Raw genomic sequence first — 17,830 nt, 5'->3', positions numbered from 1 at the left:
TGGTGAGCTGCAGCTGGGGACGCCCGGGGTGGTGAAGAAGCTGTAAGAGCTTGGGGTGGTGGTGTCCAATGGTCTGGAAAATTTGGTAATCTAGCACCTGTCTGGTCCCAGAAGTGCTGGATTAAAGGAATTTCACTGTACTTGTTCTTTCTAAAGTTTACAGCTCAACATTGATTTAACACACCTTAGAAAGTTTGTTACAGAGAAGAAAAATTCTTTCTTTAAGGACTTTGCATTTAACACAGTACTGCACACTACCTTTGGTGGGTTTATTTTGTTTTGCTTTTGTCTCTGTGGCAGCTTGATCGCATACTTCTGGTTCTAAAGGTGGTGTGTGGTTGATTAATTAGTACATAATTCTGGTATTTAAACTCCAAAGTTCTATTGTCCCTTTTTGTCAATGAAACCAGAGGCCACAAATCATAGCCTTTTAGTTGAAATCCTGACTCTGCTGAAATGAATAGCAAAACTCCTGTTGACTTCCAGAAGGCCAAGATTTCTCCCTTTGACACCAAAATGAAAATAGAGATTTATATTTAGAGCTGACAGGCAACTCCACACACACAGACATACACGAATTCTGTTCTCAGAATAGCAGGAAGGGACGATGGCCCCGTGAACATTATTCAAAGAAAATTAGGACAATTAGCTAATCAAAGCGACAATAATTTAAAGGAGGTTTGTATCTGACATGTTTATTTTTAATTTAACATCTTGCTATGGTAGGTTAGCTGCATGTATCCAGTCTTCTCTTTCAAGGGATCCTGACATATCTTTTAACTGACAGTCACAATCTTGACTAATGACAGCAAAAGAGGAGGGGAAAAAAAAAAAGCACAAAGCTTCAGACACTACAGGTTGAAACTCCCAAGTCCAGCATCATCCATCATCTGGCAGCACCATGAAACTTGCAGGACTATACAGTCCCATGGCTGGGAGGAGGAGGGGCCAGTCAGACCAGCCACAGGAGCCCAGGGCAGCCACAGCTGGTCTGGATGTGGAGCAGGGCGGGGGCCAACAGTCCAGGAGCCTGGGCCCTGAAGCTACAGCTAAAGACCCTCAACCCGGGCTGGGAGCAGTAGCCAGGGCTGTCTGGACAGTAAGCTGCAGCCCAGGAAAGCTGTGGCTGGACGAAAGCCCCAGGCCAGGGAGCTGTAGCTCACGGAGCTCATCCCTGAGGCCAGGTGGGAACCCGCAGTCAAAGGAATCCACAGCTGGGGCCGGGCCATAAGGTGGGGTCAGGAAGCCTGTGGGGGGAGTTGGGAAACTGTGGGCAACAATGCGGAAGGAGTCCAGAGCAGGGGCTGAGGCCAGCAGGGGAGCAGGATTGACCTCCCCTGGTCTAGCAAAATCACTAGTCCAGAACCACTCAGGTCTAGAGGGTGCTGGACCAAGGAGGCTGAACCTGTACTAAAAATGGGTCACTGTTTTGAACAAGTTATGAGTCGGGAAGAAGAAAAGTTCGCAGAGCAATATTTTAAAGTTAGTTCTTCTGCTTTGGTATAACTCTTGGAACTGGTTCACAGGAGCTAACTGGACTTCCTACAGGAAACAGGATATGGTTTTCTCCCCTACGTATCCACCAGTGATAAGTTAGTTGTGAGCACGTCTTGATAAGAATTATCAAACAGTTAGAAATACAAATAAATGCAAAAAGGAAATAATAAGCTCTCTTATCAAAACATTTACGTATACAGTTAATTTGTGTAACAGGTATGTGTATATTTGTGTGCTAATCAAATCATATGGTCATAGAAAATACTGATACAAAAGTATAACAGGTTCCCTCCCACACTTTCATATTACAATATGTTTACTCTGACCCTTTGATCAGAAAAAGTATTTTGCATTTTCAAAACACTTAGTCAAACTGCAATAATGAGTTTTTTTTACGTTAAAAATTGGGTGGGATTTTTTCAAAAGCTCTCAGCATCTGCCTTATTCTTCTCCTACTGCAGACCAGGGGAGCAGAGTTAGGCTAGTGGGGCACACATTAGAAAATCACATTCATGAAGTCTCTGTAAAGCAGCACTTAAAAGATCATCTATAATGAGACATTTGTATGAACTAAAATTGTCCAATGCTGAATACCGTAAATATCCATGCGTATGAAAGTTTTTGCACATCAGTTTTAAACTCCAATATCTATTTAAGTTAGTGCAACAGCCAGCCCTGCTGCTGATAAATGGCACTGGCTTTGTCTCAGCCCTTAGTATGCACTAAGCTGATACATCACATTAGCCACAGAAACCTGTTGGACCTATGTACTAAATCCATCAGTTTATGGTATTAGCACACTACACTCATCCCTCACTGTACAAGCACAATTGGTTCCCAACTTTCTGCTCATAGGCCAAAACTCATAACAGGGACACTAAATTACCATTAAAATACATGTAAAAGTCTACGATTCGTTCCAACTACTCCTAACTTGGGGAAGGAGTGGCAGCATATGGAGCTGCTTTTGAAAGGTTAGTGAACCTTGGGTTTGAGGGGGAGGGGTGGAGAGGGTTAAAGGTTGGGAGCAGTTTGGGGCCATGAGCGGGACGGAGGGTTAAAACCCAATGGCAGGTTGGGTCCATGAGATGGGGTTAATAAACATGCGGACAAGGGGCACCCAGTGGACATAATATACCTAGATTTCCAGAAAGCCTTTGACACGGTCCCACACCAAAGGCTTTTATGTAAATTAGGTGGTCATGGGATAGGAGGAAAGGTCCTTTCATGGATCGGGAATTGGTTAAAAGACAGAAAACAAAGGGTGGGAATAAATGGTAAATTTTCACAATGGAGGAGGGTAACTAGTGGTGTTCCCCAGGGGTCAGTCCTGGGACCGATCCTGTTCAACTTGTTCATCAATGATCTAGAAAATGAGGTAAGCAGTGAGGTGGCAAAGTTTGCAGATGACACCAAGTTGTTCAGGACAGTCAAAAGCAAAAGGGATTGTGAAGAACTACAAAAAGATCTCAGCAAACTGAGTGATTGGGCAGCAAAATGGCAAATGAAATTTAATGTGGGTAAGTGTAAGGTAATGCATGTTGGAAAAAATAACCCAAATTACACGTACTACATGATGGGGTCAAATTTAGCTACGACAGATCAGGAAAGGGATCTTGGAGTTATAGTGGATAGTTCTCTGAAGATATCCACGCAGTGTGCAGCGGCAGTTAGTAAGGCAAATAGGAGGTTAGGAATTATTAAAAAAGGGATCGATAATAAGACAAAAGATATCATACTTCCCCTATATAAAACTATGGTACGCCCACATCTTGAGTACTGCGTGCAGATGTGGTCTCCTCACCTCAAAAAAGATATATTGGCATTAGAAAAGGTTCAGAAAAGGGCGACTAAGATGATTAGGGGCTTGGAAAGGATCCCATATGGGGAGAGGCTAGAGAGACTGGGACTTTTCAGTTTGGAAAAGAGGCGATTGAGGGGCGATATGATAGAGGTATATAAAATCATGAATGGTGTGGAGAAAGTGAATACAGAAAAATTATTTACCTTTTCCCATAATACAAGAACTAGGGGACACCAAATGAAATTGATGGGTAGTAGGTTCAAAACTAATAAAAGGAAATTTTTCTTCACACAGCGCACAGTCAACCTGTGGAACTCCTTGCCCGAGGAGGCTGTGAAGGCCAGGACTCTATTAGGGTTTAAAAAAGAGCTTGATAAATTTTTGCAGGTTAGGTCCATAAATGGCTATTAGCCAGGGATAAAGTATGGTGCCCTGGCCTTCATAACAAGGGCAGGAGATGGATGGCAGTAGATAAATCACTTGATCATTGTCTTCTGTTCTCCTTCTCTGGGGCACCTGGCATTGGCCACCGTCGGCAGATGGGATGCTGGGCTCGATGGACCTTTGGTCTGACCCAGTATGGCCATTCTTATGTTCTTATGTACAGGGGAATTAAGGCTGCGGTGCATTGGGAACATGGGGAGGGCAGGGTGTTAAGGCTGCAGTGGGTTTGGTCCATGGGGCAGGCGGGCGGGCGGGGGGGGGCGTTAAGAATCTGGTGAGTTGGGTCTGTGGGGCAGGTGGGGGTGGCATTCAGACTGCTGCAGATTGGGACCGTGGGGTGGGAGGATGGGGCAGGGTTAAGGCCACGGCCGGTTGGGTCTGTGAGGTTGGCAGCGTTTCAGGCTGCAGCAGGTTAGGGCTGCAGAACCAGCAGTGGGTTAGGGCTGCGGCGGGTTGGGGCCACAAAGCTAGCAGAGGGGGTCAGGCTGCGGCATGTCAGAGCCATGGGGAGCGGGTCAGGCTCGTATTAGCGCGGGGACTTCACTCATCTAGTGGACAAAGGTAAGTATGTGCATCCCTCAGTTTAGCAAGTACTCATAAGTAAAGTACTCATTTAATGATGGATGAGTGAACATTCCTCCTACCTATTCCTGAACCAACACGTAATTATAAACAAAAACAATCCTGCACCAAAAAGTTTACAGTATACAACAAGTTGTACTCACAATGGAGCACAAGCATGATGGTAATAAAGACAACATGGTTTAATGTAGATTTGCTAGAGTACACAGGCAAATGGTATCCAGGCAATCTATCTAGGTAACTTAGGGATATATATATGCCCCCCACATTACCACAGTATTTGAGCATTTTGCATTCTTTAATTTATTTATCATCACAACGTCTTGTGAGACAGAAGTACTATGATCTCTACTTCACAGCTATAGAAGGGCCACATCGAGTCTAAGGCTCAGATTCACAAATGTATTGAGATTATTTACTGTGGCTTGGCACTTATGCTTTCTGAAAATGTACTTATGATATGGATATGACATAACAGAAGGATGCTTTATGCAAGATGGATCATGTCAGATATCATTGGAAAAAGTTATGATTTACTGAATATGATTCTCTCATTTGTATGTTTGTATCATTCTTGTAGATGAAGCTAGCAATATTGACCTGTGTATCTGTATTTTATATTTGTAGCTTTGCATCACTCTCATGGTTGACATCTCAGGGACTACAATGGAAAAACCAGACAGGGCTTAATGCCCCATCAGCTAGCACTACGGGCTGTGAATTGGTGTGGACTTCCTGGGGACTTTCAAAATTGCTACTGACTTATGGATGACGGAGTTAGGTGACCTGGTCATCTGATACTAACCAACTCCTTGGTCTGAAGAACTGTTCCACAGGGCGGTGGGTGGAATCAAACAAAGGTTTCCTACCTTATGGAAATTCTATATAAGGCAGGGAAGGAAAACAATGATTTTCTTTGATTTGTTTACCTCTGCCTCCCCAAAGAGCTACGTGAAAACACACAGTAATAAAAGGACTAACTGAAAGGTGGGGCCAGGGGGAGAACTGCTGACCCTATGTCCCTCTTCCTAAACAATACAGAGCAGGAAATTATTTCTAACCAGTTTCTTAGTGAATCTAGGTTAGATTCAATGCTTTGTATTTCCTTAGTAATCTGAGATGGAAAGGCTATGCTTATTTTCCCTCACATTAAGGAAGGTGGTAAACCCCATATGACTTTGAGTTTCCATCTTGAGGGGAGCAAGATGAACATCTGGGTGCTATAGTAAATCTCTTAAACCGAGTCCTTCCAGACCTGATATCAGCGTCTGGATCAGAAGCTGGTTGTGGCCCTCCCTGTGCACTTAGCTGGGGGAGAATTGAGAGCCTTGCTTTGAGGGGCTAGGTAGAAAGGGGGGCCTTGCTGACTGACAACGTGGGCACAGTGGTATCTTAAACATCTTACTTGGCATCCTGAATTGTCACCATTACTTCCACAGACTTCTAAATTTAGGAGCCAACATATCTTTGTGAGTCTGGACCTAAGTGACTTGCCCAAGGTCACACAGTAAGCCTGTGGCAGAACAAAAAATATGACCCAGACTCTCCTTAATACCTGGTTAGTTCTTTATGCACTGCTCCATCCTTCCCTCTATCTAATACAATAATACTTTTTCATATTAAGAGTTATAAATAAAAAGTCCCATTGACCATTTAACTGGTTGTAGTTGCAAAGACACACGGCTTTCCAGGTGGAAGAATACAAAATTTTGTCCCCATACATTTAAGAAATACCACCAAAAACACTTTCTTAAAAGTACATCTATAGCCCATAAAGAATAAATGATGAGATAGTATAAAGGTTTCATTGGCACTAGTATGGAATAAACTGCATACCTCACATACCTCAGACACATTCTCAATGTATAGGCCTAGGTATGTTTAAAACAAAAGCTTTTTCTTACAAGATACCTAATACGCTAAAATTTAATTTCAAGAGCAAGTTCAATTATAAAAAATTGTACATTTCCCCTACTTACCTAATCGTCTAAGGTTAGGAAGCATGTGCACAACAAAAAGACGATAATCAGATTCATTTTTGACTACTGGATTCAGACGGAGGTCCACATCCCTGAGTGCAGCTAAACTATGAAGTCGAAATATTTCTGATAGTGATGAAATGTGATTGTAATAGAGATTGAGCTTTTCTAAAAATATCAGATGCTGAATACCCTGTTAATGAACAGAAAACAGAAACCATATTAATTTGTACTTACATATGACTCCATTAAACTTTGCTTTCATAAAATGGAATACACTAGATCACGGATATAAATCCAAGTGAGGCAATTAACTTTTCCATATGCTGATAGCTGTTTGGTGGTCTATGTAAAAAGAGTTGCTGGTCTCAGTCCAAGTTCTAGTGCACACCTAAACACTTTTAAAAACCTGACAAACAAAAATCACCAAGGACATTATTTGTTATCCTTCTCGGCTGCATCAAAAATATCCTCCAAGATGATGTCCCTTCCAGACAAGGGTTGTAGCTGAGCAATAGAGCAATACTGGGGACAACTTAATAAACACTACCCACTCTGTACCTGTTCTGTGCCCATAAGGCGGCATCTTGAACCACTTAAAAAATACAGTGACACTTAAAATGTTTTGAAAGTTAAAATTATTTTGCTGCGCATGACAAAAAAAAATTAGTTGAGTATTGATATTTACATTTGAATTGAGCACCTCTTCTATTGACTTTCCTTAATCTGAGCTCTTCAAGCTAACTGAGAAATGCTACAGATATTCTGTAAAATAATGTAACAGAACAGAAATTAAGGAACTTCACATTAGCAGCAGAAAGTGGTTTAAACTAGCTCTAATGTTCTAGAGCTGAATCACACTTAGAAACTTCTGTAGAGCTGATCACAGTGATGCTGTTCGTCACCAAAAAGATGAGACAAACAATTACGTACTTACATGCTAATGCTGCAAAGATTTAAGCACATTTAATTCTTCCAATATAAAGAGTCTAATTGATATTGTGTAAAAGTAAGTATGAGCGTAAATCTGTTCAAAATTAGGGCCACCACTGAAAATGGTGATGGATTAACGGCACTTGAACCTATAATCCTCTTTCAATTACAAAGGAGGTATAACACAGGCATGGCGATGCATGATTCCCTATACTAAACCACTGACGTGTCACAGTCTTCAAGAAAGACAATGGGTGAGTTTCAGTATATTAGGTCAGACTCAATGCTATCTTTTGCTGAGACTGCTACCAAGGATGCCAATTATAATCTGGACTCCAGCCCACTTAGAATTAGACTAAAACTACAAAATTATTTCACGCACTGCTTTGAACAACCGTCAGAAAATAATTTTTGACCACAAACCCAGACTAGATTCAAAATTGTTATCTGGAGCTAGAATGCTCTATATCCTATTACCAATCCTCCAAAACCATCTAGCTCAATGTACTTATTTTTAAAAAATTACTCACAAGTGTTTGCGGGATCAGATCCATGCTGCAGTGCCAATAGACCAAGTAGTGCTCCTGCTCGTAAAATACTTATTTTCTTTGCAGATCCTGAATTTCAATCATATCAGAAGGTAAACTGGCTCCCCCTCCACCAATACCCTTCCTTATGTTTCCATAAGATAGCAGGTTTGCACAGAACAAAATCCTCAATTGTTCCAAACTCCACAAAACTCCCTCAATCCTCGTCCCTTCTCTATGACTTCAAGACTCAACCCAGTTTCTGTTATATTTGTCTTAAACAATAATTTTAAATAAAACCTACCTCCAAGCTAACCAATGCATTGCGAGAGAGATCTAAGGATTTTAGGCGAGTGAAATTTTTCAGAGAATGTCCTAAATGAGTAATCTTTTCATGATAAGTTCCAGGAAGAGACAGTGATCGGACATCAGCTATAAGGAGAAAAATTGAAACCTGAATATAATTGGCATAAGAAAAATGGAGTTACTAAAAATATTCTAATAATTTTAAATACACCTGATAGAAACATGACAAACAATGCATGATGTAGCTGTTTACATTGTTTGTGTGATTTTTAGGGTTGTGTGCACCAATGAATAGGAGAATGTTTATCACAGGCAAGTAGAGCTAACAATGGTAGTGATTGATCTCCTTGTGCCTGAGGACGCTGCTTAGTGGAATCCCTAGGGGACAGTAGGGCGGACAGCCACCACAAGCCCTTGGGAAGGTGGAAGGGGAGCCTGAATCCATACCCCTGGAAGGGCACAGCATGCCAAGGACAGAAGGGGCAGACCCTAGGGAAGTCAGCCTTTGGCGCTGCCCCCTATCCCCCTTCACAGCTGCACAAAGTGGTGCAGCAGTCCTACAGCAGCATTTCAAAGGGGCCCGGAGGGCCTGTTAGGGGAGAGTACATCTTCCATCTGTATTGCTTCCCATAAGGCTGTCTGCATGGAAAGACAGAGGACAATCCCACAGGAAGCAACACATGTGCTTCCATTCTCCAAAAATCTAGTGACGTGCACATGTGGCAAAAGAGGAGTGTACCTGTAAATTATATTTCTGGCGGTGAGGTTACTTCTATATCCACTTGTGTACAGAGTATACCTATTTCATCTAAATAGATCTAGAGCAATTTCTTACAAAGCCACTAAATTTACTACAGGTTGAACCTCTCTAATCCGGAACACTCTCGTGTGGCAAACTCTACAATCTGGCCGGATTTCAGTTAACCAGACGATCACTTACCATGGGTGTGGCCAAGTTTCCTGTGGTCCCATAGTTTGTTTACAGCCACCAGTCATGGCTCTCAGTGTTTTGTGCTGTTATTTAGTTCTAATTTACCCCTAAATGTCTTCTAAGAACCCAGGAAGCAGTGGAAGTGTTGGTAATGTGCTAGAAAATATTGTCCTCCCGTCATCCAGCAAACTCTCATCTAGCACCAGTCAGGTCCCCAGGGAGCCAGACAAGAGGTTCAATCTATACACTAAAATCTAGTTTCTAATCAAATAGCTCTGTCAACTTCTAATGGTTTTATTCGCATACACCCAAGCAGACTTTTGTACTTGTCTTCTGGGTGTCTGTGATGAAACAAAACCTCTCCCAGAAGAAAAGACTTGTATTTCATCAGATATACAATCAAATGGATGGAAAAAAACCCCACAACCGCAGGTCATGTGGGGTTTGATTGGGATGGACTGAGCATGTGCCTACAGAAATCAGCGGCACATGAAGATGCTCAGAACTTTACTGAGGACATTTAGCACCTTTTGGATCAAACCCTGACAGTTAAGAGAAAGAATGTACTTTATCTCATATTCCTAGATCAACAACAAATAAGTATTAGTGGTGTACTCAGGGCAATGCTGTAGTTAGGTCAGATCAAGGCAAAACAGTAGAGGCACTTTTGCTGCATGAAGGATGCCATTTTGATCTCAAAAAGGTATGCTCCACCTAGCATGATGTGTATAACCTCATGCCCTATGAAAGGGAGCATTTAGTAGAGTAAAATGGCATTGTCCCCACATGTGAGGTCATGTGGGTGGGGGCTATGCTGGTAAACAGATGCTCACTCAGGACTACACCACTGTGTCAAGGTTGTCAGGAGTGAATAAGAAATTAAACTGCTATCTATTCTCCTCTGTTGCAGTTAAAAAGAAAAGGTAGCACAGTCTCTCCTGTGAACCTGCATAATCATACAAAAGCAACAGTGAGCAGGAAGATTTCTGTGATAGGTAGGGCACACAATGCTACTGTGATTGGGTGTTTTCCTCACACAGGTGGTGAAAGTTAATGTGGATTGGAGAGGCCAATTAACAAAGTTTCACCTACAGGGTGGGACAGGCCTAATAAAAAACAAAAGCTCAGCTTAGAGAAGCTGGTGGTTCCTATAAAAGAAGACCAAAGCAGAAAGGAGCTGCTTGCAAAGCTCTCTGCAGTCCCCCTCTGAGACTCTGTTCAGGAGGGACAGAGATCTTACTGGGGTGGAGCATGCTCTGGTGGTGAGCTCTGAAAAAGAGAGCAGGAGCTTGACCTCCAGAAAAGAAATCTAGCAAGGCGCTCATGATTGCTGCAGTCTCAGGTTGTGTTCCCTCTACATTTTGTCCATGCACGGGTGGAGTTAATTTTATTTGGTGCACCAAGATACGTGCAGCTGCTTATCACCAACAGAAACACACTCTGGGCACTCTGCTAATCAGCGGGGCAGCACCTCTCCTCCGCTGCTACTCAAGCACTCAGCTTACAGAGAAGGCTGGTCCCAGGCCTCAGCCACTTAGGGGGTGGTAATGCCCTCCCTGTACCACAGCAACGGGCCAGTCAGGCCCCCAGGGGGCCAGGCACTGGAAGCAGACATGAGGGCTGGTGTTATGGCCGGGCTCCAAGCGTCCGCCCTGTGCTGCATCCCCAGTCCTGGGGGCATCAGACTACCCACTTGGCCCTGACTGGCCACGGTAGTGTGGGACCCCTCCCGTGACGGGCAAGAGAGAGTACAAGACAGCCCCGCCCCCCAAGCGTGCACTCGCCCTCACACACAGCCAGGGCCCCGCGGCGCCTGAAGCTCCCGCACAGACCGGGAAATGACAATAAAGGATGAACCATAACGGAGCCCCGTCTGCGTCAATCCGTCTCTTCCCATTGGTCACACGGCGCTCTGGGGGCGTGCTCACGACACAGGTCCCGCCGCGTGCCAGCGGGTTAACGGTTTTAACCGCCAGGGAGGAGAGGCGCACGCTCACGTCTCCATATCCCGGCGCCAGCCCCCAGAGACCATTTCTGCCCCCGAGGAGCAGAGCCGGCGGGAGGGGAGCCTGTTACCGAGGTTCTCGTGCCGCAGATTGACTCGCTCCCGAATGGCTTCTTCCGTGAGCGCCGCCATCGCTTTCAAACAGTGCGCATGCGCTCTGACACACTCCCCCTGTCCCTCGCCGGATTGACATTGTGCGGGGGCGGGGCCCTGGGGAAGGGGGCGGGGTCAGGGCTGCGTAGCGCGGCTGGCTGCTCTCTTGGCTGAGCCTGGGCGTGTCCGGCCGGTGGCAGCACTCTGGCCGGTTAGGTGCTGGGTGTCACTTGGTAGGCAGCCTGGACCAAGGCCTATTGTGATCTGTGCAGCAGCAGCCCCTAGACCAGAGCCTTAGCAGGCTGTGCCCCCACCAGGCTGCTGGCTCTCAGAGCATTGGTTGGGTTATCTTTTTAACAGAGGAAGCAACACTGACCTTTAAGTACAGGGGGCTGATTCTGCCCAGTGCGAATATTTTTCCAGCCATGTAGATGAGCTTTAGTATATCAACAATTTGTAGTTGGACTTTGCAGATTGGCTGGAATTTAACCTGGGTGTCAGGGATATGCCTTTTGTTAGCCCCTTGTAAATCAACTAAGTTGTCTGAGTTACATAGGTGCTGAAACTGGGAAAGCTGCTGCTCCCCAGCTTTGGAGTAAATTCCCTTATATATTACAGTTTCATTCAATGGCTCTCACCATCCTCATTAGTAGTAGGCATCCTTCCGTCTCCATAGACTATGCCTCGCGCCCTTTAAAGTTTCAATTGAGGACTTCATTTACAGCGTCTATTGTGACTATAAAGACCCACACAAGAGTGACAGTCCTTGCTGCATCTCTTGCAGATGTAGTGGGTGTCTGGCAAGTCCTTATTGTGCTTTCTGTGCTCTCGCTTCTCCTCTGCTAGCTGTCTGATCTTCAACTCGCCCTTCTGAAGGCCCTTGTGTAACCCCTGCCTCCATCTGCTGTGGTCGTCTGCTAGATCTTCCCAGTTGTCCAGCTCGATGTCTACCTCTCTGAGGTCTCTCTTGCAGACATCTTTGTAACGCAACTGGGGGCGTCCGGGAGGTCTTTTGCCAGAGGCTAGCTCACCATACAGGATATCTTTTGGAATCCTTCCGTCATTCATCCTGTACACGTGGCCAAGCCAGCGGAGTCGACGCTGCCTGAGGAGGGTGTGCGTGGTTGGGATTCCAGCTTGCTCGAGGACAGCAGTGTTGGTCACTCTGTCCTTCCATGATATTCCAAGGATGCGCCTGAGGCAGCGCAAGTGGATGACGTTCAGCCTCTTTTCCTGGAAGGCATACAGGGTCCAAGTCTCGCTGCCATAAAGGAGGGTGCTGAGGATGCAGGCTCTGGAGACTTGCATTTTGTTGTGAGTGTACAGCTTGTTGTTATTCCACACTCTCTTGCTGAGTCTGGACAGAGTTGTGGCCGCTTTTCCGATTCTCCTATTTAGCTCAGTGTCCAACGACAGGGTGTCAGTGATGGTGGACCCAAGGTAAACGAACTCGTGGACAACCTCTAACGTATAGTTGTCAATGCTGATTGATGGGGATTCAGCAACATCCTGACCGAGTACGTTTGTCTTCTTTAGGCTGGTGGTAAGCCCAAAGTCCTTGCACGCTTTGGAGAACCGATCCAGCAGTTTTTGAAGGCCCTGGGGGCATCGATGCGACATCCAAATGGCAACATCTGAGGGATACAGTTTACAACACGGTCTTGTCGGTGTTTGGAAGAAAAGCTAGAAACACGAACGACTGGTTCGAAGCTAACTCTGATGAGATGATTCCAGTCATTGAAAAGAAGCGCGCTGCACTCCTGAGCTGCGTCTACACGTGCACGCTACTTCGAAGTAGCGGCACCAACTTCGAAATAGCGCCCGTCGCGTCTACACGCGTCGGGCGCTATTTCGAAGTTAACTTCGACGTTAGGCGGCGAGACGTCGAAGTCACTAACCCCATGAGCGGATGGGAATAGCGCCCTACTTCGACGTTCAACGTCGAAATAGGGACAGTGTAGACGATCCGCGTCCCGCAACGTCGAAATTGACGGGTCCTCCATGGCGGCCATCAGCTGGGGGGTTGAGAGACGCTCTCTCCAGCCCCGCAGCTCACTGGTGGCCGCGTGGAGCGGCCCCTTAAAGGGCCCCTCCCCCGCCCTGACTGCAGGAGGCTGAGGGAACGTGCAGGCTCCTGCCTGCACACGCGGTGGAGAGCCTGCCCAGCCCTCAGCCCCTTCTGCAGCCATGGCTGCCCAGCAGCCCCCCCAGGGGACCCCCCCCAAGGGCAGCCAGGGCAGCCAGCAGAGCCAGAGGACCAAGCAGTCTGGGAAGCGGCAGCGGGGCCCCTCTTGGACGGAAGCCGAGATGCGGGACCTGCTGGGGCTCTGGAGCGAGGAGGAGGTGCTCCAGGTAGTGGGGAGCAAGAGACGGAACGCGGATGCGTTCGCTCGGCTGGCCGACGGCCTGGCTGCCCGGGGTCACCCTGCCCGCACTCCTGACCATGTGCGCAGCAAGGTGAAGGAGCTGCGGCAGGGTTACGCCCGGGCCCGGGATGCGGCCAGCCGATCTGGGGCCGCCCCAGTCACTTGCCCCTTTTACAGGGAGCTCAGGGACATCCTGGGCTCCCGGCACACCTCCCCCACTCCGGCCACCCTTGACACTTCGGCTGACGAGCCCCAGCAGGCCCTGCAGCCGGGCTCCGGCCCGGAGGTAAGCCCCGCACCCCGGGGGTCCCCCCCGGAGGCCATCCCCGGGACATCACGGCAGGGGGAGGAGGAGGAGGGGGGCTCCTCCTCCACCGATTCCAGCCTGCAGATCCTCCTCCTACCATCCCGGAGCAGCAGCAGGGCCTCCGACCCCCGGGGATCTCCAGACCGTGGGAGCGGACCCACAGGTAGGTACCCCTCTCTGGTGGATACCCCGGGGCTGGAGGGGCAGGGGGAACAGACATGTGTCCAGGGCCCCCCACACGCTCACATGGCCATGGCCCCAAGGACACCAGGGACAGGGCCCTCACAGCACTGCAGCCAGCAGCCCCTGCCCCCCGCCACCCTGCATGACAGTGCCATGCCCCATCCCCAGGCCAGGGGGGAGCGGAACCTTGAGGGGCCCCCGGGCGGAGGGGGTGGGACACCCCGCAGCACCAGCAGGCGATGGAGTGGGGGGAGTGCCAAAGGGAGACCCAGGCTACAGATGAGCCACCCGAGCCGAGGAGCTCCCAGGGCCAAAGGAGGATCCTGGCGCTACAGCTGGCAGGTGACACCTCTGCCCTGAACAAACAGGAGGGAGGAGCCGAGCTGGCTTTGAATTGGGGGGCGAGGGCGGGGGCCACAGGTAGAGGCTAGGGGAAGGGCGAGCTGATAGGCAGCCAGCCAGAGGAGAGGGAAAGCTGCATCGCAGAGGGGCCCCCCCTTGGGGTCTTCTCCCCACGACGAGTTGGAAGGACTGTCTCTTCCGACAGCTGGTGCTGTCACTCCTGCCAGAAACTGGCCAGCTGTGGCCTAAGAAACCTCTCCTGCTCTCAGACCCTGCGGGCTGAAGTGAGAGTCGCTCCCACCAGGGGACGGGCTGCAGGGCAGGGGGACCCCTGAACCCCATCCATCACAGCAGCATCTCCCGGGGACGGGGATGGGGAACCTGCAGCACAGGGCGGGGGGGACAAAGGCCACGGCTCGGGGACCACACTAACGCCTGTCTCCATTCTTCTTTCCCCCCTCCTCTCCTGTGTCCTGCACCTGCACCGGCACCATCCGAAGGACCGGAAGAGAGCGCCGGCGAGGCGTCGGTCGTCCCGGAGACTCCTCCGGGACCCTCGCTCCAGGGAAGCCCCTTGGCCGAGGAACCACCGGCCCCGCGGAGGGCAAGACGGCGGACCCCGCGCCTACTACCGGCGGTGGCCACAGACCCCCAGCTGCTGGCCATCCATCGCCGGCAGCTGGAGGTGTCGGAGCGGCAGCTGGAGGTGTCGCAGCAGTACATCCGGCTGCAGGAGCAGGCGCTGGCCTGGCGCCGAGAGTCATGGGGGGCCCTTGTGGACACTGTCAACCGCCTGGTTGATTTCCTGGCCCCCCATGCCGCGCCGGCCGCGCCACCGCCCGCCATGGCTGCTCCTGCAGCCCCACCACCGGCTGCTCCAGCCGCCGCCGGCCCGTCCGCCGTCGCCCCACCACCTCCCCGCGAGGGCCACCGCGCCGAGGGACCCCTGGAGCCACCCGAGACTCGCCGGCGCCGATATGTTCCGGTGGAGCCCGCTCCCACCCAGCCGCGGACCAGACTGCAGGCCCGCCGGAGCTCCCGGCCGGGAACGCCCACTGGGGGCCTGTAGGGGGTGAGGGGCCCGGGACGTGGCCCCCCCCCCGATGGACAGACTTTGGGGACTGGGTGGGTGGGTGCTGCCCCTGCTTGCCCCGTCCCCCCTGTAAATAGTTCTCCCCGTTCTCCTCCCTGCTTTTTGGTTTTCTTTTGTTGATGGCGCACCCTGTTTGGATTTTATTGTTGTACATAGTTTTATTTGTGCCCATCTTGCTTTTGTTACATGTTTGTCCCTCCTTTTTGCTTTCCCTTTCACATGTGTATATTTTTCTATTTAAAAAAAAAAAAAGGTTCAGCCAAAGAAAACATTTACGTTCACCCACAAGTTCGATCTGTCGTTTCTCCTGGACAAGGCGGGGGGGGCGGTGGGGTGCTCCATGGTGGTGTGGGCGTTGAGGCAGGAGTGTGGGGGAGGAAGGGGCGGGCAGTCGGGGGCCTGGGCAGAGTTCACCCCGCGGCCTGGTTGTCGAAGTGGGCCCGCAGGGCCTCCCGGACCCGGGTCCCTTCTGGGTCCACCTGCCGACTGGGGGCAGCAGGTGGCTGGACGTGTGCCCTGCCGGCCTCGGCGGCCCAGCCCTGAAGGAAGGTCTCCCCCTTGCTCTCGACAAGGTTGTGCAGGGCGCAGCAGGCACCCACAATCTGGGGGATGTTGTTGGGGCTGGCGTCCAGGCGGGTGAGGAGACATCGCCATCGTCCCTTGAGGCGGCCGAAGGAGCGCTCCACCACCTGGCGCGCACGGTTCAGGCGCTCGTTGAAGCGCTCCTGGCTGGCGGAGAGGTGGCCCGTGTAGGGGCGCATAAGCCACGGCCGGAGGGGGTAGGCCGCATCCGCAATGATGCAGAAGGGCATGGTGGTGTCCCCCAGAGGGATCTCCCGCTGGGGGATGTAGGTCCCCGCCTCCAGCCGGCGGCACAGGCCCAAGTTGCGGAAAACCCGGGCGTCGTGGGTGCTGCCAGGCCAGCCCACGTAAATGTCCTGGAACCGTCCCCGGCTGTCCACCAAGGCCTGCAGGACGACTGAATGGTAGCCCTTCCGGTTCACGTATCGGCCTCCGCTGTGGTCCGGGGCGCGGATGGGGATGTGGGTCCCATCCAGAGCTCCGAAGCAGTTGGGGAAGCCCAGGGTGGCAAAGGCGGCAATAGTGGCATCTGGGTCCCCCAGCCTCACGAGTCTGTGCAGGAGCATGGAGTTGATGGCATGCACGACCTGCAGGGAAAGCACATGGGACAGCCTCAATGAGGGGTGAGCAGGGTGTGCATGGCCCTGCCCTGGCCTGCCCTGGCCCCCCTGGCCCCCCCTGGCCTGCCCTGCTCTGCCCTGGACCCCCTCGGCCCCCCTGGCCCTCCCGGGCCCCCCTGGCCTGCCCTGCTCTGCCCTGGCCCCCCTGGCCTGCCCTGGCCCCCCCTGGCCTGCCCTGCTCTGCCCTGGCCCCCCTGGCCTGCCCTGCTCTGCCCTGGCCCCCCTGGCCTGCCCTGGCCCCCCTGCTCTGCCCTGGCCCCCCTGGCCTGGCCTGGCCTCCCCCTGTGGGTTCTCTTACCTCCATGAACACAGCCCCGACGGTGGCCTTTCCGACGCCAAACTGCTGCCCCACGGATCGGTAGCTGTCCGGAGTGGCCAGCTTCCAGACAGCGATGCCGACCCGTTTCTCCACACTGAGGGCACGCCGCATGGCAGTGTCCCGGTGCCGGAGTGCGGGGCTGAGCCACTGGCACAGCTCCAGGAATGTCTGTCGGGTCATCCTGAAGTTGCGGACCCAGTGCTCGTCGTCCCACTCCCCAAGCACCAGGCGCTCCCACCAGTCGGTGCTGGTGGGGTGGCTCCACAGCCGCCGGCGTGTGAGGCGGGGGGTGGAGCGGGGTGCTGCAGGGGGAGGGGCTGAGCCCTGCTGCCCCGGGGGCATCTCCTCCCCTGGGGCAGGAAGGTGCTCAGCTGCCCCCAACATGACAAGAGCCAGGGCAAGCCCTGCTCCTGCCAGGAGGGCTGGCTGGACCTCTAGCTGCTGCTGCTGCGGCTGCTGCTGCTGCTGCTGCTGCTGGGGGTCCATGGCTGCGGCGCTCGGGGTCTGTGTGCCTATCTGGCTCATCAGACCGCGTGCTGTGCAGGCTGAGTGTATGTGGGAGGGGCCCTTTAAGGGAGCGGCTAGCTGTTGCCCCGGAAGCGCTAGCCTGCCCTGTGACCCTGTGTGCAGCTGTGCCTGGCATCCCTATTTCGATGTGTGGTACTTTGACGTGTAGACGTTCCCTCACTGCACCTATTTCGATGTCGGGCTGCGCAACGTCGAAGTTGAACATCGACGTTGCCAGCCCTGGAGGACGTGTAGACGTTATTCGTCGAAATAGACTATTTCGATGTTGGGTGCACGTGTAGACGTAGCCCTGGAGTACAAACGCTCACCGAGCCAGAGTACCCAGCAAGCACTTAGAGAGGCCAGAAGAACAGTACAGCAGACAGCCAGGCGCTGTGCCAACAACCACT

At 50.9% G+C, this 17,830-nt stretch overlaps 1 protein-coding gene across 4 annotated transcripts in view; it reads right to left on the bottom strand.

Annotated features, from left to right (window-relative positions):
• The window catches only part of CEP72 (centrosomal protein 72), a 46,940-nt gene extending 35,800 nt beyond the window's left edge, over positions 1 to 11,140 (bottom strand). For 2 of the 4 annotated variants that reach the window (XM_074987927.1, XM_074987928.1), the window contains exons 1-3: positions 10,836 to 10,971; positions 8,071 to 8,198; positions 6,307 to 6,499 (exon numbers count right to left, since the gene is read on the bottom strand). In XM_074987927.1, coding sequence (XP_074844028.1) covers positions 6,307 to 6,499; positions 8,071 to 8,198; positions 10,836 to 10,863 — 349 coding nt within the window. In that variant the 5' untranslated portion in view covers positions 10,864 to 10,971. Of the gene's footprint in view, positions 1 to 6,306; positions 6,500 to 6,994; positions 7,059 to 8,070; positions 8,199 to 10,835; positions 10,972 to 11,079 lie in introns of those variants that run through there. The other 2 variants (XM_074987926.1, XM_074987929.1) reach the window with 2 other exon arrangements.
• Between the last annotated feature and the right edge of the window lie 6,690 nt (positions 11,141 to 17,830).

This window comes from Carettochelys insculpta, chromosome 2 (assembly GCF_033958435.1).
Source record: "Carettochelys insculpta isolate YL-2023 chromosome 2, ASM3395843v1, whole genome shotgun sequence".
Lineage (NCBI taxonomy): Eukaryota > Metazoa > Chordata > Testudines > Carettochelyidae > Carettochelys > Carettochelys insculpta.
This window is presented reverse-complemented; position numbering and strand designations above follow the sequence as displayed.